Source organism: Marmota marmota, unplaced genomic scaffold, assembly GCF_001458135.2.
Source record: "Marmota marmota marmota unplaced genomic scaffold, marMar, whole genome shotgun sequence".
In the NCBI taxonomy this organism is placed as follows: Eukaryota; Metazoa; Chordata; class Mammalia; order Rodentia; family Sciuridae; genus Marmota; species Marmota marmota.
The window spans coordinates 6778455-6801772 of record NW_026000283.1 but is presented as its reverse complement, the minus strand read 5'-3'; the positions used below and the strand labels follow the sequence as shown (position 1 = coordinate 6801772).

Sequence of the window (23318 nt, the reverse complement as noted above, 5' to 3'; positions counted from 1 at the left end):
CCCATTAATTTTAGGATTGAATAATGCCAAAATGCAAAATACAAGTTATTTCAAAAATTTTCATTTATATAGTAATCATCATATGTCTTAAAAGTTTGCTTAGTGTCATGCAGCTATCACCTTAGAGCAACTTATCTTGTAATTTCATTGCTGAACTTTGTTGTTATTAATGCTTGGAACATAATTTATTTTAAAGTTTTATAATTTGATAAAATAAATGCAATATTAATAGCTCAAGTAACACACATTAAAAATAATATAACAATTAGTTTTAACATAAAAATTGGTCAGTATTAGCTGGGTGCTGTGACATATACCTGTAATCCCAGTGACTTGGTAGGCTGAGGCAAGAGGATCACAAGTTTGAGGCCAGCCTCGGCAACCTAGTGAGGCCCTAAGCAAATCAGTGAGACCCTGTCTCAAAATAAAAAATAAAAAGGGCTGGAGATGTGGTGTAATGGTGACGCTCCCCTGGGTTCAATTCTGTTACCAAAAAAAAAAAATGGTCACTTTTATTTTTTAGTTGTCTTTTGTTAAATATCTCAGATCAACTCATTGAGTTCCATGTGTATTTCCTCCTAAAATAAATAAAGATCAGCCTGACATGGTGGTGCATGCCTGTAATCCCAGTGGCTTAGAAGGCTGAGGCATGAGGATGGCAAGTTAAAGGCCAGCCTCAGCAACTGAATGGGACCCTGTCTCAAAATAGAAAGGACTAGGGATATAGTTCAGTGGTGAATCGCCTCTGGGTTCAATTCCTGGTACTGGGGGGGGGGGACTTATCTACTACTTAGATGCAAATATGAAAGTGCTGAGATTTTTATGTAATTTAGATATGTTTAAGTTGTAGGTGTTAGAATAGATGTTTTTGTATAAGCTTCTAAATGCACAAATGCATGTATTTGTACTGGTGTTTTCTTAGGTGAAGGTGATAAAGTAAAGTGCTTTCATTGTGGAGGAGGGCTAACGGATTGGAAGCCCAGTGAAGACCCTTGGGAACAGCATGCTAAGTGGTATCCAGGGTAAGATGTTTAATGATTTTTTATGTGATGCCTGGGATGTAACCCAGGACCTCATGTATGCTAGGCAGGTGCTCTACCATTCAGCTACATCCCCAGCCCCAAGGAAGATGCTTAACTGTTCATTCAGTAACAGACAAGTTGGACAGTATACAATGGAAAGACTTGAATTACTTTTCACCTCAACTATTTTTGCCTTTGTGTATGGCTTGAAATCTGTATGATGTTTATTAAAGTGGGATCACCTGCATTATTAAAAAAAATTACCTAAGCTGCCTCTTGTGGCCAAAACATTCACTGCATAAATGTCTGAATATCTGTGACATTCAGATTGTCCCATTTCTAAACACCAAATTAGAAATTGTATACTTTTTTATTTATTGGAAGTAGGCTTTTTTATGACAGGCTTAAGAGAGCTTGTGTTGCCAAGGAGAGTCCTGAAGAACCTATCATATGCCCTAGGAAATACTAATGGGTTTCACTAATTCTTTTTTTGTGGGGAGGGGGGGAACCAGGGATTGAACTCAGGGACACTCGACCACTGAGCCACATCCCCAGCCCTACTTTATATTTTATTTAGAGACAGGGTCTCAGTGAGTTGCTTAGCACCTCACTTTTGCTGAGGCTGGCTTTGAACTTGCAATCCTCCTGTCTCCTGAGCTGCTGGGATTTCAGGTGTGCGCCACTATTTTAAGACCTCTGAAATCAGGACACAACTGGTGGTGGGTCATAATTAATTAGCAGTTTTAGGTGGTATATTAAATAATCATGCTTCTTACTGTAAGTGGCATCTTAGGATGATGATATACCCCTAAATGTCTCTTTGCCATCTTGCCTCTTTAAAATAATGTACTCAGGTATAATAAGTGATGTGAATTTCTGGCCTACAAAATGACAGCTTAAAACTTGAGGGTGATTATTTGAAAAGACACCTTACCCTTAAACGACTTTAAAAGGAAAGCTTGAAAATGAAGATTTTTAAATATACATACAACTGGTTAATCCTCTAAATAAAGTCCTATTAAAAGGAGTGACAACTTTAAACTTTAAAAAATAAGTCAAGGTGCTAATTCAATAATTCATGCTTAAAAGTTGAAAGTTCTCAGGTTGGTATTTTTTGTTCTACCAAGTCTTATCTATTAGCATAAGTAACGTAAGAAATGGAAAAATTTTTTAACCTTAAAATGACAGTTGGCTAGGGCATTGGGCAACCTTTTACTTTTTGTGGCTCCTTAGAAATAACAGAAAGCAATTAATGGAATTAACATGATGGAGATTCTATCTTTACTAATTTATCAGCTACTAAAGTTTAGTGTTATTATATTGTTTAGGTGTAAATATCTGTTGGAAGAAAAGGGACAAGAATACATAAACAATATCCATTTAACACATTCACTTGAAGAGTCTCTGGTAAGTCCCTTGTTGTATAATATGTATTTTTGAATAGTGTATAAATTTGTTTTACAATTGTTTCCTCATGTAAAATTATCGGTATAGTATCATAAGTTAATAATGTGTGGTGAAATTTAAAGGGGAGAACTCAAGGGGAGATTTATATTCTTGAAGCAAATTTGTGAAAAGGGTATTGGGATGAAATGACTTTGAGTATCACTGTAGACAAAAATGGGATTGAAGAACCAAAATATTGAAGTCCCTTACTCTTGAAATTATCTTTGTATAATGTACTTTGCATTCATAAGTAGTTTTAACCTTTTTGCAGATAATATTTAAAATCTCAAAATGTATCTAGGCTGGGTATGGTGGTACATGCCTGTTGTCCCAGCTACTCAGAAGCTTGAGACAGAAGAACCATAAAATCCATGACCATTGTGGGCAACTTAGTGAGAATAGTCTCAAAACAAAACAAAAGTTGGGGTATAGCTCAGTGGTAGAGCATATGTCTTTGCATGTGAGAGATCTTGGGTTCAATCCCCAGTACTACAAATCAAAAAGAAAAAGAAAAGGTATCTAAATTGATAAAGGATAAACTGGATGTTAGTAATACATGGAAAGACTCCTGATCTAGAATGAGAGACCAGAGTTGTTAGGATGACTCTAGCCTTAATTACATTATCTCCATGGAGTCATTTAATCTCCTTGGGCCTCAGTTTCTTGTTTGTGAAGTGAAAAGATTGGATTAGATATGTTTTAACTTTTATCAAGTTGTGTCTCTTCTGAATATTCATATTTTTAATTGGAGTAACGTCAATTTATTTCAATTTTTTTGAGAATTTTAATATTTATTTTTAGTTTTTCGACAGACACAACATCTTTGTTTGTATGTGGTGCTGAGGATCGAACCCGGGCTGCACGCATGCCAGGCGAGCGCGCTACCACTTGAGCCACATCCCCAGCCCCTTCAAATTTTTGATTAATGTAACTTTTCAAATTGAGATAATTGCCTACTACCATAAAGAATTCTTGTTTACAATTTATATTTCTATTTTAGGTAAGAACTGGAGAAAAAATGCCATCACTAACTAAAAGAATTGGTAAATATGCTTATTAAAATTAATATACTTTTAATTTCACTGACAATTTATTATAGTTGTTATTTATGGGTTGAAAAACTAAGCATAGTCTTTCATAATATCACAGTATATTGGTTAGAGATGAGATTGCTATAAATTTACGAATTTAATGAAGTGCTTATAAATTTAATCAGGTATTTCTATATTAATATTAGTACAATCTGGGCACTATGGCATGTGCCTGTAGTCCTAGCTATTTGGGAGGCTGAAGTGAGAGGGTTGCTTGACTCTGGGTCAGCACAATTCTATATAAAAAAATTAATTTTCTAGGGGCTGGGGTTGTGGCTCAGTGGTAGAGGGCTTGCCTTGCATGTGTGAGGCTCTGGGTTTGATCCTCAGCACCACATAAAAATAAACAAATAAAGGTATTGTGTCCAACTACAACTAAAAAATAATATTAAAAAATTAATTTTCTAAAAAAAAGAATGTTGAGCCCAGCACAGTGGTGCATGCCTGTGATCCCAGCAGGAGGCTGATGCAGGGGGATCGCAAGTTCAAAGCCAGCCTCAACAACTTAGCAAGGTCCTAAGCAACTCAGCGAGCCCTTTTCTCTAAATAAAATACAAAAAGGGCTAGGGAATGTGGCTCAGTGGTTAAACACCCCTGGATTCATTCCCTGGTACCAATAAATAAATAAAGAGTTATCAGAGATGTGGCTTAGTGTAGAGAGATTACTTAGCATGTATGAGACCCTGGGTTCAATTCCTAGTACTGCCAAAAAAAAAAAAAATCTGTGTAGCATGTAAATGTATATGTGTGTATCGGGGGGTACTGGGGATTGAACCCAGGACCTCAAACATTCTAGGCCAAGTGCTGTATTATTGAGCCATATCCCCAGCCCAAGGGTATAGCATATATTTTTAAAGTTATTCAGAAAGAATCAATAATGTAAATGTTGATAATTTTTGGTATTTAATCATTGTTACAGTATTTATTATTCTTTTATGATGAATGAAACTTTTGTTTTAGGTTAGGATTAATATCTTCAAATTGAGATATAATTTATATATCATAAATTTATGATATATCAAGAACTATGTAATGTTTTGAACAACCAACAATAAAAAAATTTAAAAAAAAGTGTAATTCATTGTTTTTTAGTAAATTCATAAGGTTGTACAACCATCACTCTATTTAATTGCACAACATTATCATCACAAAAGAAGTAAACCCCATACTGACCCATCAGCAGTCATTCTCCAGTCTTCTACTACCAGGCAATCACTAATCTATTTTGTGTCTCCATGATTTTTCCTATTTTGAAAATTTAATGTAAATAGAATCATGCAATATGTGGTCACAGGTGTCATCCATGTTGTAGCATATATGAGTACTTCATTCTTCATTATATTTTGTGGTGAAAAATATTTCATTGTATAGATAATACCTTAATTTTTTTTATTCTGAGAAAGGTTCTTTTAAGTTGCTAAGGGTCTCACTAAATTGCTGAGGTGCTTTGAACTTGAGATCCTTCTACCTCAGCCTCTCAAGTCGCTTGGATTACAGACATGCACCACTCACGCAGTACTATGTTTAACCTTATAATGAACTACCATAAAGTTTTCCAAAGTGGCTACATCCTTTAACATTTCTACCAGCAGTGTGTAAGAGTTCCAGTTCTCCACATCTTTGCTAACATTTGTTATTGTCTGTCCTCTTTTTTATAGCCATTCTATCAGGTTGATGTGGTACTGGGTTTTGTTTTGCTCTTCCTCCATAGCCATTGATGTTGAATATCTTTTCTTGTGTTTATTGGTTCTTTGTAAAATCTTCTTTAGAGAAATGTCTGTTCATCTCCTTTGACCTTTTTTAGTTAGGTTGTCTTTTTATTATTGAACTCTAAGAACTAATTATATATTATAATTCTTTATATGTATGTGTGTGTATTTTCCAGATTTATGATTTTGAAATATTTTCTCTCATTCTGTAGGTTGTTTTTCATTTTCTTGTTGGTATCCTTAGAAGTACAATGTACAAAGTGTTTAATTTTGATGAAGTCCAATTTTTCCTTTTCTTGCTTATGCTTTTTTAGGGTGGGGAATACTGGAGATTGAACCCAAGGGCACTTTACAACTGAGCTATATCCCCAGCACTTTTTTTTTTATTTTGAGTTGCCAACACTGGCCTCAAACTTACAGTCTTCTATCTCAGCTTCCCATGTCTGGGATTACAGGAATATACCATTATTCCTAGCTTGTTGCTTATACTTTTGATGTTGTATTTAACCATTGCATATTTTCTGCTCCACAGAAATATGAAAAGAGTCATTGAATGAATAAAAATACTAAATGCATTAGTATTTGTGACTCAATGGTACCAGCACTTGCCTAGTATGCACAAAGACCTGGGTTCAATCCCTATCACTGCAAACAATTAAATAAATATTTATTGAGGTATAATATACAGACAGTAAAATGCTTTAAAGTATACTAATCGTAAATTTTCAACTCAAATTTAACATGTATATATACTGTGTAACCATCATGTAGATCAAGATATAGAGCATTTCTTCTGTCCCAGAAAGATCCTTCAGGCTGCTTCCCATTCAGTATCCACCCACAAGTTATATTCTGGCTTCTATAACCATAAATTAATTTTCCCTATTACCATAGTTCAGTTTTGAACTTCTTAGTATATACTCTTATGTCTGGTTCATCATTTTGATGAATTTTGCTTTCTGTATCTATGAGATTCATCCGTGTTGTTCGTGGCAATAGTTTGTTCTTTTTTATTCTATGTTGTATTTTAATATACCAAATTTTATTCATTTACCTGATGATGGACATTTGAATTATTCCCAGTTTGGGGTTATTATAAATAATAGTGTTATGAATATTCATGTGCATTTCTTTGGCAGAGATAAGTACTGGTTTCTAATAACCAGGAGTAGAATTGATGAGTCAATACAACTGTCCTCTCTTTCTCTCTCTCTCTCTCTCTCCAGTAGTGGGAATTGCAAACCCAGGGGCATTCTTCCACTGAGCTACATCCCCAGCCCTTTTTATTTTTATTTTTTTATTTTGAGTCAGGATCTCACTAAGTTGCCAAAGCTAGCATTGAACTTGAAATTTGTCTGTCTATAAATTGCATTATAGGCATGTATCTCTGTGCCCAGCTGCAGTTCTCCTCCCTAAGGATTGCCCTATATATGCTGTATTCTACTTTGAGTATTAGAACAGTGAATTTCCATTTACTTTCTTGTCTTATGTAATCTAACCCCCTTAGATAGAAACTAACTCTGACACCTAGCAAACAGACATTTGATGTCACAGACTGGGACTTCCCCAATTTTCCATGACTTTAAAAAAAAAAACATTGGTAATGACTCAGCAATAATATCTACTTTTTAAGTACCTTTGGTTAATTTGTACAACTTATTTGAAAAATATTCAGCTTTGCAAAACACTTTTCTTACCTGTTTGCCTTCTTTTACACTGTTGTATTTTAATATTTTGTTTTTGTTTTGTCATGCTAGGGATGGAACCCAGGGCCTCACTGATGCTAGGCAAGCACTCTACCATTGAACTACATTCCCGGCCTTATCACTGTCCTCTTTTCTTGGAACCTAGGAGGGGCACTTAACCACTGAGCCACATCCCCAGCCCTTTATTTGTATTTTATTTTGAGCACTGCATTGCTTAGGGCCTCACTAAATTTCTGAGGCTGGCTTTGAACTTTCAATCCTCCTGCCTCAGCCTCCCGAGCCTCTGGGATGACAGGCATGTTCCACTGCTCCTGGCTCCTATCACTGTCTTTAAAACCCTCAACTTGAATAATCCATAGTGTTAAAAAACTTACTGCATTTACAGTTAATTTTTTAATAAGATTCTGAAAGTGATGCTTCAGTGCCTGAATATTTCAGAAAAATTTTCCTTCCAAAGCAGCTTTGGTTTAATGGTTTGGGGTTGGTTGGTTGGTTTTATTTTTTGCTTGCTGTTTAATTTTTTTTATTATTATTATTTTTGGTACCGGGGATTGAACTCAGAGCACTCAGTCACTGAGCACATCCCCAGCCCTATATCTGTATTTTATTTAGAGATAGGGTCTCACTGAGTTGCTTAGCACCTCGCTGTTGCTGAGGCTGGCTTTGAACTCATGATCCTCCTACCTCAGCCTCCCAAACTACTGGGATTACAGGTGTGTGCCACTGCACCTGGTTGCTTGCTGTTCAGTTTTTTAAACTAATTTACTATTGGGTTGTTTTAATAATATTTATTTTGGGAGCTGGGGATATAGCTCAGTTGGTAGAGTGCCTCACATGCACAAGGCCCTAGGTTCAATCCCCAGTACCACAAAAAACCAATAATAATACAAAAAAGTAATAATATTTATTTTAATTCTATTGTTTTTCCTCCCAATTTTCATTTCAGATGATACCATCTTCCAGAATTCTATGGTACAAGAAGCCATACGAATGGGATTCAGTTTTAGGGACATTAAGAAAATAATGGAGGAAAAAATTCAGACGTCTGGGAGCAACTATATATCACTTGAGGTTCTGATTGCAGATCTAGTGAGTGCTCAGAAAGAAAATACACAAGATGAATCAAGTCAAACGTCATTGCAGAAAGGTATGAATGGCTGTTTTTAAAAAGCAAGAAAAACCTAACCACTAAGTTTTGTTTAGTATCTCATATGATTCTAGCTCATTCATCCCCCCCCCCCACATCCCCTTTAGCATAGGGGGTCACTGTGGATTTAACCCAGGGGCAATTTACCACTGAGCTACATCCCCAGCCCTTTTTTTTTTTGAGACAGTGTCTCACTAAGTTGCTTAAAGCCTCACTAAATTAATCTCTTGTTATGAAAAATTTCAAATATACCAAAAGTGAAGATAACAGTGTAATGAACCTTCATGTATCCATCACCACTTTTCCAATTTTGTTGCATATTTTCCACAACTTTTTTTTTGCTACAGTACTTCAAAGTAAATGCCAGACAGCCTATATATCATGATCTATAAATACTTCAATATATATCCAACAGATAAGGATGGTTTTTAAATGTAACTTTTACTGTGTCTATTACTTGGCTTAGTCTTCTGTAACAAAATATCACAGAGTGACTTAAACAACAGGTATTTGTTTCACACATTTCTGGAAGCTAGGAAGTCGAAAATCAAGGAGACCAGTTCCCCATGAGGGCCCTGAAGATGGCTGTCTTCCCTCTGTGTCCTCACATGGCAGTTAGGGGTTCGGAGTGGTGCATAAATGCTCTAGTCTTTCTTCCTCTACTTAAAAGGACATTAATCCCATCAGGAGGCTCTTACCTTCGTGACCTCATCTAAACTTAATTATAGTAATGCATTGCTTAACAGTGAGAATATAGTCTGAGAAATATATTTTTAGGCAGTCTCATTTTGCAAACATGAAGGCATATACTTATATAAACCTACATGGTATAGGTCAGTCACTCAACATGGCTGACTAATGCAATCAAGAGATTTGGTAAATATGAAATGTTTGATATGAGGTTGCTTTGGGTTTGACATGCCAAACTGTTTTATGAAACATTTTTTAAAAATATTTTTTAGGGGGCTGGGGATGTGGCTCAAGCAGTAACGCGCTCACCTGGCATCCGTGGGGCGCTGGGTTCGATCCTCAGCACCACATAAAAATAAAATAAAGATGTTGTGTCCACCGAAAACTGAAAAATAAATATTAAAAAATTCTCTCTCTCTCTCTCTCTCTCTCTCTCTGCTCTCTCTCTTTTTAAAAATAGTATTTTTTAGTTGTAGTTGGACACAATACTTTTATTTTATGTATTTATTTTTATGTGGTGCTGAGGACCGAACCCAGGGCCTCACCCATGCTAGGCGAGCACTCTATTGCTGAGCCACAACCCCAGCCCCTTATGAAACATTTTTATAAGTAAAAGGAATACATCCTAAAATAATGAAAAAAGTTATCAAGTATTATGTACTGTGACTAATTGTGTATGCTATACTTTCATATGAATAGCAACTAAGCAGGTTGGTTTATATTACATCACCACAAACACATGAGTGTAATATATTGTGCTTGCACGTTAGGATGGCTGAGATGTCTCTAGAAAATAGGAATTTTTCAACTCCGTTACAACCACTACTAGATATGTGGTCCCTTGTCTGAAATGTATTTCTGTAGTATATGACTGTACTTTGCAAATACCATTACAATTAAAGATTAGGGCTTTAACAAGTATACCTTTTTTTTTTTTGTTTTTGAACCAGGGATTGAACCCAGTGCTTAATTACTGACCAACATCCCAGCCCTTTTTATTTTTTTTTTTGAGATGGGGTCTCACAAAGTTGCTTAGGGGCTTGGTAAGTTGCTGAAGCTGCCTTTGAACTTGCAATTCTCCTGCTTCAGCCTCTCAAGCTGCTGGGAATTTAGTTGTGCACCACCATGCCTGGCTGTAACATACTGTTATCACACTTAGATGAAATTAACAGTAATTTCATCACATCATCTGAAACCAGTTGGTTTTATCCCTCCACCACCCCTTTTTTCATGATGCTGGGGATTGAACCCAGGACCTTGGGCACTATAGTAAAGTGCTCTACCAGTGAGCCACACCCCCAACCATTCCCATTTTAAGATATTTTCACAATTGACTTGTTCTAATCAGAATCTCCATAAGATTCATTGATTTATTAATTAAAATGAATTTATATTCTATTCGAGACAAAGAACAACAGAGGCTAACATCATTGTGTGTAGAATCTATAAGTTTTGTAGTTGAAATAGTTTGGTTTTAGATTGTTTTATAACTTTTGTATATGAAAATATGAAGGGGTCATTTTATTAAATAAACTTTGAATAAATGGCACCCTAATACTATAAATCATATATAGGAAGTGTAGTAAATAATGTAGAATAAATGCATTTAACCTACTTTTTAAGAAAAGGATAAAAAATATTAGTTTTCATTTAAGGTAATGGAAACTATAGTACTTGCCAGCAACAGTGAAGATTAAAGAAAAGGTTTCAAACTGAATGGACTTTTAGGTACTTTATTTATAATCATGTTTATGAAGCTCTTGACCATCTTCCTCCAAAAGATTAAAATTCTTTTAGTTGTAATAAACCTAAAAATTGACTTTGACACGTTAAAGACTTTTTGATCTTTGTTATTTTGAATGCTCTTGAAACATTATTCAGATAACTACATGAGTCATGAAACAGTATGAACATTTATCATATAACTACATGAGTTCATGAAACAGTATGAACATTTATCATATAACTACATGAGTCATGAAACAGTATGAACATTTATCATATATATACATATATATTTTATGTATATATATGTATATATTTTTGGAGGGGGTTATTGTGGATTGAACCACCAGGGGTACTTTACCACTGAGCTACATCCCTAGTCCCTTAAGTTGCTGAGGCTCTTGCTAAATTGCTAAGGCTGGCCTTGAATTTGCAAGTGTGTACCACCACAGTGGACTAACTGACATAGTTTTAAATATCATTAATGGCCAGTTGGGCACACTAAACCCAGGCATTTAGAAGGCTGAGGCAGGAGGATAGCAAGATCAAGGCTTTATCTCAAAATAAAATTTGAAGAAAAAAAAAGGCTACTGATAAAGCTCAGTGGTAAAAGTACCCCTAGGTTCAGTTCCTAGCACTGCAAATACTGCTACTAATGATGATGATGTAAATAAAATGATATCAGTTGATATAAAAGATTTAACAGAAATCCCACTACTTTTTCCTTGAAGATGCATTTATTTAAACTTATACAAACTTCATTTATTCCAGTGATAGTAAAATAAACTATTTACTTGGTCATCTTTTTACCGTAATAGAACTACAAATGATTGTCATTTCCCCCTACATTTTAAAACTATTTTTAGTTGTAGATGGACACAATATCTTCATTTTTATTTATTTTTATATGGTGTTGAGGATCCAACCCAGTGCCTCATACATGTGAGGCAACCGCTCTATCACTGAGCCACAACCCCAGCACCTCCCTACATCTTAAATACAACTCAAGCTTAAGTAAGTATAAGTCTTTATACTTACCTCTGTTGCAGACAATGTCTGCAACAGAAGTATTTAGTGGGTTGCAATTGGAAGAGAAGGGTCAGAATGAATTGGGGAGTATATTTTCTCTGTCCAGCAGGAGTCAGTGGGGTTCTTATTATCATTAAGACTACAAACTAGGATGGTGTGGGAAGGAAGGCTTAAGCAAATGACAGCTCTGGGGGGGCAGGCAGGGTTGGAATTCCTGGGTCCATTTCTCCTTAGTCCACTAAATTGAGAGGCAGATAATTATTTTTTTAAAAAGAGGTGGGTCTAATTGAAGTCAAGCAGGCAAGTTATTATAAAAAGTGTATACTATCTCTTACTGAGACATCCTAGATTCAGTGCTAGCTTTTCCCACAATGATTGTGTGGCAGAGAATACCCCACTAAACTATCATGTAAAAATAGTACCAAGTCAGTGCCTTTTTTTAAAAAATCATGCCAGGTGTGGTGGCACAAGTGTGTAATCCCAGCAACTTGTAAGGCTGAGGCAGGAGGATCACAAGTTTGAGGCCCCCCAGCCTCAGGAACTCAGTGAGAGCCTGTCTCAAAATAAATTTTAAAAAAAATTTAAAAGGGCTGGGGATGTGACTCAATGGTAAAGAGCTTCTGAGTTCAATCCCCAGCACCAAAAATAAATAAATAAATAAATTGCACAGTGTGAGATAAAGCACTTAACTTAGTACGCTAACCCACTTGTTTTAATCCTTATCTACATAAGTATTACTATACATAATATCAGAGTCAAGTCGTATTCATTTCTTACCTATCTTTCCACATGGATCTGCTCTAATAGTAAAATGAATAACATTAATATATTTTAGAAGAGGTATAAAATAAGGTAGTAAACATATTAGCAAATAACATCAAAAGTTGTCTAGATATTGACTTTATTGCTCTTGTACCCAGAACCTCCTGATCTAGAAAAGGGCTGTTTAATGCCAGTCTGGAAAACTTAGACCCTGTCTCAAAATAAAAAGGGCTGGGGATGTAGTTCAGTGGTAGAATACCCCTGGGTTCAAACCCCAATACAAAAAAAAAAAAAGAAGTCACACTTTTCATTACTTAAGTGAGAAACTTGAAGTGCCAGATGAGCTGTTGCTGAAGATGACACAGATAGTTGGGAGAAGAATGCAGATTGGTCTGATGTTTTTGAGGGTTGTCTTGTTTTGTTACTTAATTGTGACAAGTTATACATAAAATTTACCATCATAGATCTATGAATATAATACAGTATAGAGCACTTGCATAGCATTCACAATCCTGAATTCCACTGCAACTTTGCCAAAAAATTGTCATCTGTTTTTTATTTGTAAACGATTTTTAAATTTTTTAAATGTATTTATTTTTATTTTTTTATTTGTAAAATTACCATCTTAACCATTTTAAATGTATAGTTCAGTAGTGTTAAGTGCATTCACATTGTGCAGCCAATCTCCAGAAACTTTTTTTAAAAAAATATTTTTAGCAGTAGATGGACACAGTACCTTTATTTATTTTTATGTGGTGCTGAGGATCAAACCCAGTGGCTCATATGTACAAGGCAAGCACTCCACCACTGAGGTACAACTTCAGCCCCAGAAACTTTTCTTTTTGGCTTTGTGCTGGGGATTGAATACAGGGCTTCCACATGCCAGTACTCCTGAACTGTGTCATCCATTATGCCCAAAAGGTTGCTTTTTAAAAAATATTTATTTTTTAGTTGTAGTTGTCAATACTTTTATTTTATTTATTTTTATGTGGTGCTGAGGATTAAACCCAGGGCCTCACATGTGCTAGGTGAGCGCTTTACCACTGAGCCACAACCCTAGCCCCCCAAAAGGTTGCTTTTTAAGAAGGATATTAAGCCAGGTATGGTGGCACATGCCTATCATCCCAGTGACTTTGGAGGCTGAAGGAGGAGGATCACAACTTCAAGGCCAGCCTTAGTACTTTAGCAAAGCCCTAAAATAACCTAGCAATAAAAATTGAAAAGGTTAACATTAAACAAAGACGAGTGGGGGGAGAGAAAGGGAGAGAGAAGGGAAAGCATATGGAAATGGTAGGAGACTCAATATTACACAAAATTACCTATAAGAGGTTGTGAGAGGAAAAGGGGGGGAAACAAGGGAGAGAATTGAACAACAGCAGATGAGGTAGAGAGGGAAGATGGGAGGCTAGGGGAGGGGGGATAGTAGGGGATAGGAAAGGTAGCAGAACACAACAGTCACTAATATGCCATTATGTAAAAATGTGAGTGTGTAACCGATGTGATTCTGCAATTTGTATTTGGGGTAAAAATGGGAGTTCATAACCCAATTGAGTCAAATGTATGAAAGATGATATATCACGAGCTTTGTAATGTTTTGAACAACCAATAAAAAAAATAGAAATAAAAAATAAATTAATTTTAAAAAAATGAAAAGGGCTGGGTATGTTGCTGAGTGGTAAAGCAACCCTAGGTTCAATCCCCAGTACTCCCTACTAAAAAAAAAAAAAGATATTAAATCCTTTCCTCTACCCTCTAGTCAGAGAAAGCTCTCTGAAGCACAAATGTGATCCTATCTTTCTCCAGTTTAAAACCCTTCACCAGTTCCCAAGGCCCTCAGGATCAAGTCCAAATTCCTTTACATGGATTGCCAAAGCTTTCATGATCAAGCTATTTCTAACCTTCTGTAGCCTCATCTGATGCTATTTTCTCCTTTGGTTCCTTGCTCATGCTTTACCTGTGAGCGTATAGGCCATGTTCTGTTCTGCCCTTGAGCTTGCTTCTGCCATTTCTCTTGCCCAGAACACCATTCTCCCACTGCCCCTGGCCTCCAAGATCTTCTCTTGCTAATCCTTTAGGACCTAGATTAAGTATAATTTCCTCCAGGAGGCTTTCCTTTATGCGTGCATGCATACACGCACATGCGCACACACCCTTCCTGTGCTCTTCATAACACATTGTAATTACCTTTGTTATCATGGCAAATTGTAATTTCCTGTTTACTTGTGTTCCTGACTGATCTATTAACTTTTGGGGATCTGAAATCTGTATATTTGTTAATTGTATCTCTAGTGCCTAGAAGCTAATTAAGTGTTCAGTAAGTATTTGTTGAATAAAATTTAACTAATATGTTTTCAAACATGTTTTCAGAAGTGTTCCACAGGATGTTAGAAGGGATGTCATGAAAAAGAAGCTCCCTTAAATAAGGAATTGTGTTGTATATTTCCAAGATGGGTCATATACTATTCTGTACTATACGGCACTTGATGACAGTGGTTCTCAAATGCTGTTTTGCCTAACCTCAAGAATTGTAGACCCAGTGATTGGAGCCCAGGAATCTGTTATTTAAAAATGCCCCAGGGGCTGGGCACAATGGCACACACCTGTAATCCCTGCAGCTCAGGAGGTTGAGGCAAGAGGATTGTGGGTTCAAAGTCAGCCTCAGCAATTTAGTGAGGCCCTAAGCAACTTAGTAAGACCCTGTCATAATAAAAAAGAAAATGGATTAGGGGTGTGGCTCAGTGGTTAGGTGCCCCTGAGTTCAGTCCTCAGTACAATCAATCAATCGATCAATCCATCAATCAATCAATAAATTTTAAAAATGCCTCAGGGACTGGGTATGTGGCTCAATGGTAGGACACTTGTCTAGCAAGCACAAGGCCCTGGGTTGATTTCCAGCACCACAAAAAAGAAAAAAGCCCCAAGTAATTCTCATTTGAGGTCAGATTTGGAAACCATTTGTATACAGTGATTAAAAGATAGTTAAAATATGTAATGCATTTGGAATAGTACCTAGCGCATAGTATCTATTACTGTTGACTGCTGCTGCTGCTGTTGTTATAATTATATATGACCACAAAATGCATTTTTGTGGCATATTTGTTAGCATTTCACAAAACCTATTTTGAGAAAAGCTAAATTAAGCAAGTACTTCACTTATGCTGATGACACCCAGATCTCAGTGTGGCCCTGATTTCAAGATTTGACTCTCTGCTGGGCATGGTGGTGCATGCCCATAATTCCAGCATCTCTGGAGGCTGAGGCAGAAAGACTGCAAGTTTAATGCTAGCCTCAGCAAATTAGCAAGGCCCAAAGAAACTTAGCGAAACCCTGTCTCAAAAGAAAAACCTAAGTGCTGGGGAATATGGCCCAGTGGTTTAGTACCTCTGGGTTCAATCCCCAGTACCACACACACACAAAGTTTTTGACTCTTTATTTGTACTATAAACACCTCAAAAATATCAGAAAATCCCAAACTCATGCCTCTTTTGTTGTGTGTTTTTCTCATACTGGAGGTCGAACCCAGGGATACTCTATGACTGATTTCCATGCCTCACCCTTTTTTATTTTATTTTGAGACAGGATCTCAGTAAACTGCCAAGGCTGGCTTCGGCTAGCTTCAAACTTGAGGTCCTCCTGCCTCAACCTCTGGAGTAGCTGGAATTCCCACTGCAGAAGTGTCCCTCAAATCCATTCCTTTCTGGGATGCTATGGCCTTTTCATATGCTGCTACTTTTACCTAACTTTTTCTTTTCTGCATGGCAAATTGCTGCCCATGCATAAATGGCATTCCTCTGCTCTCCTCCCCCCACCCTCCCATGAATCCTTTGCCAACTAGCCTGAATAGAACTTGTTCATCTTGTCCCAGAGCACTTTGTACGTAACTTTATTATAGCACTTATCACTTTGTACTTTGTGCTTACCTCTATAGCCTCATCTCACATCCTCTCCCACTAGCATGCAAGCTATTTAAGAACACATGCCGTGTGTGAGTCATCCTGATATCTCTCAGCACTTGCGTGTCTAGAACACAGTAGGGGTTCAATAAATGTTCACTGAATTTAAACAACTAAGAAAGTCTAAAATTTGTATATTTATTTTCTCTTTGTGCAGAGATTAGTACTGAAGAGCAGCTAAGGCGCCTGCAAGAGGAGAAGCTTTGCAAAATCTGTATGGATAGAAATATTGCTGTAGTTTTTATTCCTTGCGGACATCTGGTCACTTGTAAACAATGTGCTGAAGCTGTTGACAAATGTCCCATGTGCTACACAGTCATTACTTTCAAGCAAAAGATTTTTATGTCTTAATCTAACTCCGAAGTGGGCATGTTATGTTCTTCTTATTACCCTGATTGAATATGTGATGTGAAGGAACTTTAAGTAATCAGCATTGAATTCCATTAGCATTTGCTTACCAAGTAAGAAAAAATGTTAACAGCAGTGTTTTAGTTGGCAACCTAAACTTTGAATATCTGGATCTTTCAGGTTATTAGCTGTATGATTTGTCCAGTTTTTTTAAATCGTTATTCAGTTGAAACCCTAGACTAAGGAGCATTATATTAAAACTTATCACAGTGTATATTTGTAGTACACTGACTTAGTTTCTAAGTGTAAGTGAATTAATCATCCAAATTTTTCATTCTTTTCAGATAGGCTTAACAAATGGAGCATTCTGTATAAATGTGGAGATTAGAGTTAATCTCCCCAATCACATAATTTGTTTTGTGTGAAAAAGGAATGAGCTGTTCCACACTGGTGGAAAGATAGAGATTATATTTAGATGTTTGTCTTTGGTGTTTTAGGATTCTGTCCATTTTCTTTTAAAATTATAACATTTGTGGGAATTATTTTTTTAAAGTGGTTTTGCCATTTCTAAAAGGTTATTTAATAACAGAACACCATCTAACCAACATGTACTGACATGGAAAGATGTCAAAGATATATTAAGTATAAAATGCACATGGCAAAACACTATGTATAGTCTGAGCCAAATCAAGGTGTGCATATTTTGTATCTGTACAGAACAAAAGATTTGGAAAGATGTACCAAACTGTTAAATGTGTTTTTTTCTTGAGGGGTGGGGGGTTGGGTCCCAAAGGGGTTTTTAGGGGCCCTTCACTTTCTATTTTTTTTCATTTTGTTCTGTTTTGAATTTTTATAAGTATGTATTACTTTTGTAATCAGAATTTTTAGAAAGTATTTTACTGATTTAAAGGCTTAGGCATGTTCAAACGCCTGCAAAACTACTTATCACTCAGCTTTAGTTTTTCTAATCCAAGAAGGCGGAGCAGTTAACCATTTTGGTGCCAATGTAAAATTTAAATGTTTTTATGTTTTACCTGCCTTGTGGATGAAAAATATTTCTGAGTGGTAGTTTTCTGACAGGCAGACCATGTCTTCTTATCTTGTTTCAAAATAAATATTTCTGATTTTGTAAAATGAAATATAAAATATGTCTCAGATCTTCCAATTAATTAGTAAGGATTCATCCTTAATCCTTGCTAGTTTAAGCCTGCCTAAGTCACTTTACTAAAAGATTCTTTGTTAACCCAGTATTTTAAACATCTGTCAGCTTTTGTAGGTAAAAGTAGAAGCATGTTTGTACACTGCTTGTAGTTATAGTGACAGCTTTCCATGTTGAGGTTTCCATATCATCTTGTATCTTAAAGTTTCATGTGAGTTTTTACTGTTAGGATGATTAAGATGTATATAGGACAAAATGTTAGTCTTTACCTAATTTTTTTTGTTGTTTTCTTGACTAGTAATAGTAGTAGATGTTTCATCTTAAAAAATGTTCTCTTGAAATTCTAACTCTTGGAAATTATAAAATACTGACGAGAAGAATAGTTGTTTAAAAATATTTTTAAGAACTTGAATAAGAGTCAGTATAGGTAAAAAATGAAAGTTTTAAAATTCTTCATAGAACACCCAGGATTTACATTATAAGATGATCATGACAGACCTATTATAGAGGGAAGTGAGGCATTTTAATGCAGAGATTAGTTTGAGAGTGAAACTATTAAAGATATATATTTTCATTGTATTTTCTAAGAGAAAGTATTGTTATAGTCTCCAAACCTCTGTTCACTACTATGTTAAGTGATATTCATTTAAAGCATTGAAAATTAAAATAAGAACTTTAAGAATTAAGTAATGACTGCCCTATTTCTGTTTTATTATATAAATTCTCAGTTATTCTTCTTTGTACTATCTTCTACTTAGGTTTGATGATATAGTCATTAAGTTAAATTAGATCTGTATAGTCTAAGCTTTGAATTTAAATGTACGTTTAAAGCATTCAACAGGGGAGAAAAGTGTTAAAGTTTTTGAAACATGTTTTCCAGGACACTTAAGCTCCAAGTCATGTAGGTAGCTCAATCTAGATGTTAGTCAAGGACTAAATTGTTTTAACATAAGGCTTTTCCTGTTCTAGGAGCCTCAGTTCATTATAACTCTGCTTTTAAAATTTGTGTTTAGAGTTAAGCAAGACCTCTTTTTTTTTTCCTGTCTCTCCATGAGTTGTGAAATTTAATGCATGAAGCTGAGGTGGCTAACAAGTTTATTTTAAGAATTGTTTAGAAATGCTGTTCCTTCAGGTTCTTAAAATCACTCAGCACTCCAGCTTCTAATCAAATTTTTGGAGACTTACCAGAGTTTGTCTCTATCCGCATCACAAAAAGCACTGGTTCCTTTCCATCTAATTGTACAAAAATTTGTCACTTGCAAGGTCAAAAATACAACCAGATCTAAATATCCCCCACACACACACACACACAGAGTTCTCAGTATCTACATGTAGATGTTTGTTTTCTGTGCAACATTCACTCTGGGATTTTTCAAGTCACCACCTATTTTACTACATTTTAGTCATGTAAAGGTTGAAGTTATTTGTAATAAATAGGCATCTTCATTTGTAATAATTTAGTGTCCTGATCAAAAACTTGGCTTAATTTCTAAGAAATGAGTTTAACATTTGTAAAATAAATTCCAGTTTATTAATTAGTGGCTTTATATTGCCTTTCCTGCTAGATTTGTTTTTTTTTTCCCCTCCCTTTGGTTAGGGACTGAGATTGGGTGGGGTGAGTGTAGTGAGTGTATATAATATTATTTGGCCATGTGTATTTTGATATTTTGTTATTTTTGTTATTTAAATTTTAGTAGTTTTTTTTTTTTTTTTTCTGTTTCCATTTTAGTGGATAAAATATGTGTTTTGAACCCTCGGAAAGGAAACTATACCACCCCAGCATTAGTTGTATACATTGTTCCCTTTAGATCCAAATTATGGTTTTATTTCTGATTTCTTACATGTCAAATGAGAAGGGGGTGGAATGAGGGTAGAATAAATTGGATAAGTTGTGTCCTTGCCATTAGAATGGGAAGGAATTGTTTGGTAGATATAGCTATTTTTAGTCAAATTGGTCTTTTTTTTAAAAAAAAAAGGTAGCCATTTCTTCATCTATAAAATGAGAATAATACCTGTCTTCTAAGGTCATGAGAGTTCAAGGAGACCATATCTGTAAAAGCATCTGCTACATTAATTCCTGTCCTAACACCCTTTTACCCCTCTGCAGGTTTGCCCTGAATAAGATATTTGAACTAAAACTTAGAAAAAAATCTTACATGGTAACTCTTTCAGTAACTGTTTCTTGTCCTTTTTTTGTTTCTTATAGTGTAGATGTAAACTGAAATAATAGGTCATCAAACCCTTTAAATATCTAAATTATTTTAAAGTATTTTGAAAAAAAAATATTAAATTCAGTTGAGCTTTCCTAGTAGAAACAATTGACTTATTCTCACCCTAATAATCCATTTCAATTTGAACCTTATACACTTAACACAATGTAGATTTCTTTCTTGGTATAATAAAGTCATAATGTCAGGGTTCGAAGTGATTTTAGAGACGTCCCCCTCATTTCGCAGGTGAAGCAACTGAGACTCAGAGGAGAGGTAATTTGTTCAAAGCTACATAGCTAATCAGTGGCAGAGCCCTGACTGGGACATAGTTTGAAGGTGAGAAATTCACCAAAGCTACTTGTCCTGGGATGGGAGGTCTCAAATGTTTATTTTTCAAACTATTCTTTCTGCTATGCCCTAATTTTCACTAAATATTAATTGACACTTTATAACTGATACATAGGACAATCTTAAATATATATGTTTTCAAATTAAACAATACTACATTAATGTTTGGTTGGTAAGATTGTATTTTGAAGCCTGACATTTGCAGATATGCATACAGATTTTTGGCATTTACTACGTTTATTATGTATCATTAATGTAACATTTAAAATTACTATACAAGTATATTTTGCCATTTTGTTTGTACTTAGTAACAAATTTGCATTTTTGATTTGATGTAACAAAGGCTTTGATATAATTTCTGTTAGATTCTGCATTTTTTATTACTGTTATACTTAACCTCAAGAATGACTGATTCATATTGTATTAGTATTGTGAATAATCATGTGAAATGTTTTGAGACAGAGTACTATATTTGTGAATATAATTTTATGGCTTTTTTTTCACTTAGTAGGAACCTTCCCATCAGTATGGAAAACTAAGAAAATTGCTTTTTGCTGTATAATCTGGCATTTGTTGTAGATTAAAGCTTATTTTTCTGTGAATAAAACTTATTCAATAAAGTACTATTCTTTAAAATGAAAAAAAAAAAAAGTTCCTACACTTGTACCCCCTAAATTCTTTTTACATCTGGTTAATTCAAGCCAGGGTCTAAGTGAGAAATTTGCATTGTATTTGGTGACTGGTGTTTCTTAGACCTTTTAAAATTTAACATCAGCCTTCCCCCATTTTCCCCCATATGTTGATTTATTGAAGAGGTGGGGTCAGTTGTCTCAAAGTTCCCTTTCTGCTTATAATTCTGCTTTTGATATCTATCATTTACCTAATCCTAATTCAGTTGATGTTGGGGTGAGGGGCTGTCCTGGCCTTGCAGGATGTTTAGCAGTATCTCTGTCTTCTATCCCACCCCAGTTGTAACAAGTGAAATAATCTTAAAACACTGCTAAATGTCCTCTGGGGGACATAATTGCCCAGTTGAAAACCACATATCTAATCGGATTTTTGCTAGTTCTTTTTCATTTATCAAACCACACCTAGTAAAGATGCATTTTCTGAATTACTATTAATCAAAACATAACTACCACTTAGAGCTTCTGAATAGCAAAAATAATCATATATAGAGGAGATAGTGTTTTATTAGACACAGAGAAACCTCTGAGGCATTAGTTGATTTTATTGCTTCCTCTAGAATTAGAAGATCTAAAAGGAAACTTAGGATACCAGGGGTTCACACTGTGTCCTGTGATAAATAGGAAGTAGGTAGAAGTTATACTTTTGCAGCCTTAGGCTTTTGGGGTACAAGAAAGATTGATCTGTTCCTCCTTATCCTCCAGCTCCAAGAGCATCAAGAAGAGATTGAGGGGATGATGAATGCCATCTTCAGGGGTGTCTTTGTTCATCGGTACAGGTGAGCTAATGGGCTCCTCTCACTGAAGCAGCTATTCCTTGGTTGTGGAGTCTGTAAGATTCCCAAAATATTTAGTTAGCCCCAGAAATAAGGCAGCTGTAATAAAAACTCTTTACAACGCATGTTTTAAATTAGTAAGATTTTGTTTATCCCACATACAAAGGATTTTGTAAGCTCTTCTGGGAGAGAAAATAAAAGGATAAGGCATTACTGAGTATTCTGGTCCAATGTTGCCCAAGGTCTGGCTCTGTCCCTGCCTGTTATCTTTTTGAGGTTGGAGACTTGGAAGGACAAGAGCAGAGAACCAGAGGCAACTTTTCTGAGGCATATGTGTGGCCCAGCAAGCCTTTTCCTAACTCACCCTATTGTTTGTTCTGAGGGCAGGGGAGTTTTATACTGTTTAAAGACTGGTAGAATTAAATTAAACATTTGTAGTACTCCAAAAATTAATATTAAAGTATTTGTAGTACTTAAAAGTTTCTCACTTTATCTAGATTTCAGCTTCTGCTTTTCTAGAACCTTTCACCTGATTTAATCTTTTCTTTTTTTAATATTTTTTTTAGTTGTAGTTGAACACAACATCTTTATTTTATTTATTTATGTTTATGTGGTGCTGAGGATCAAACCCAGGGCCTTGCATGTTCGAGGCAAGTACTCTACTGCTGAGCCACAAACCGAGCTCCTGATTTAATCTTTTCTTGAAGTAGAATTAAAATATACACAGGTTAGCCAATAATTAAATGAAATTTCAAAATCAGTTTTAAAAGGGGATGTGGTGAGCAAGATGGTACATGCTGGTTCAGTTATCTCATAGGTTAGTTACAGAAAGGAATTTACTTTTATATTTATTGTGTTTACGTTGGGAAGGAAATTGAAAGACCATGGCACCTGGCATTCATCAAGAAAACAAATTCTTTAGTCACACTGTATGCATATATGGAAATAGCCCATTGAATTCCATTAGTATGTATGGTTAGTGTTAAGGAAAATAAAACAGTAAGACAAAAAAATTAGTTTGTGTGAGATAGGGTTTTCTGATAGGATTGAAAGTGAGTTTGGAGAGAAGACTACAGAAGTCAGTTTATATCTCCATCTAGGGACATCCTTCCTGAGATCCGGGCTATCTGCATGGAGGAAATCGGGTGTTGGATGCAAAGCTACAGTACCTCTTTCCTCACTGACAGCTATTTAAAATACATTGGCTGGACCCTGCATGACAAGGTAGGAGTCACATCAGTCTCCCTTTTCCTGTTCCCCTCATCATCTTCCCTGCCCAGGACACTTCAGCTTTTCTTGGTCCTGCCACTTAGACATTTCACCTGATGAGCATTGATCAGCCCATCAAGGCACTGAACCTTGAAACTTCTCAGTACTAGGAAGCATAGGATAAGGTTGAAGAGAAAAAGACACATCCAGGAGATACCGTGCCTTCAACCCTAAGGTGTAACAGGGAGAAAGACTCACTAAGAAAAAGCAAGAAAATTACTGGTAGATTAGTAACTCACATG

General features: G+C 35.6%; 1 protein-coding gene across 3 annotated transcripts in view; it reads left to right on the top strand.

Annotated features, from left to right (window-relative positions):
• LOC107152984 (X-linked inhibitor of apoptosis) overlaps positions 1-20802 on the top strand; it is a 41785-nt gene extending 20983 nt beyond the window's left edge. For 2 of the 3 annotated variants that reach the window (XM_015498502.2, XM_048797061.1), the window contains 5 exons: positions 923-1022; positions 2351-2429; positions 3469-3511; positions 7921-8121; positions 16438-20802. In XM_015498502.2, coding sequence (XP_015353988.1) covers positions 923-1022; positions 2351-2429; positions 3469-3511; positions 7921-8121; positions 16438-16631 — 617 coding nt within the window. In that variant the 3' untranslated portion in view covers positions 16632-20802. Of the gene's footprint in view, positions 1-922; positions 1023-2350; positions 2430-3468; positions 3512-7920; positions 8122-9761; positions 9797-16437 lie in introns of those variants that run through there. The other variant, XM_048797062.1, reaches the window with a different exon arrangement.
• The last annotated feature ends 2516 nt before the right edge of the window (positions 20803-23318 follow it).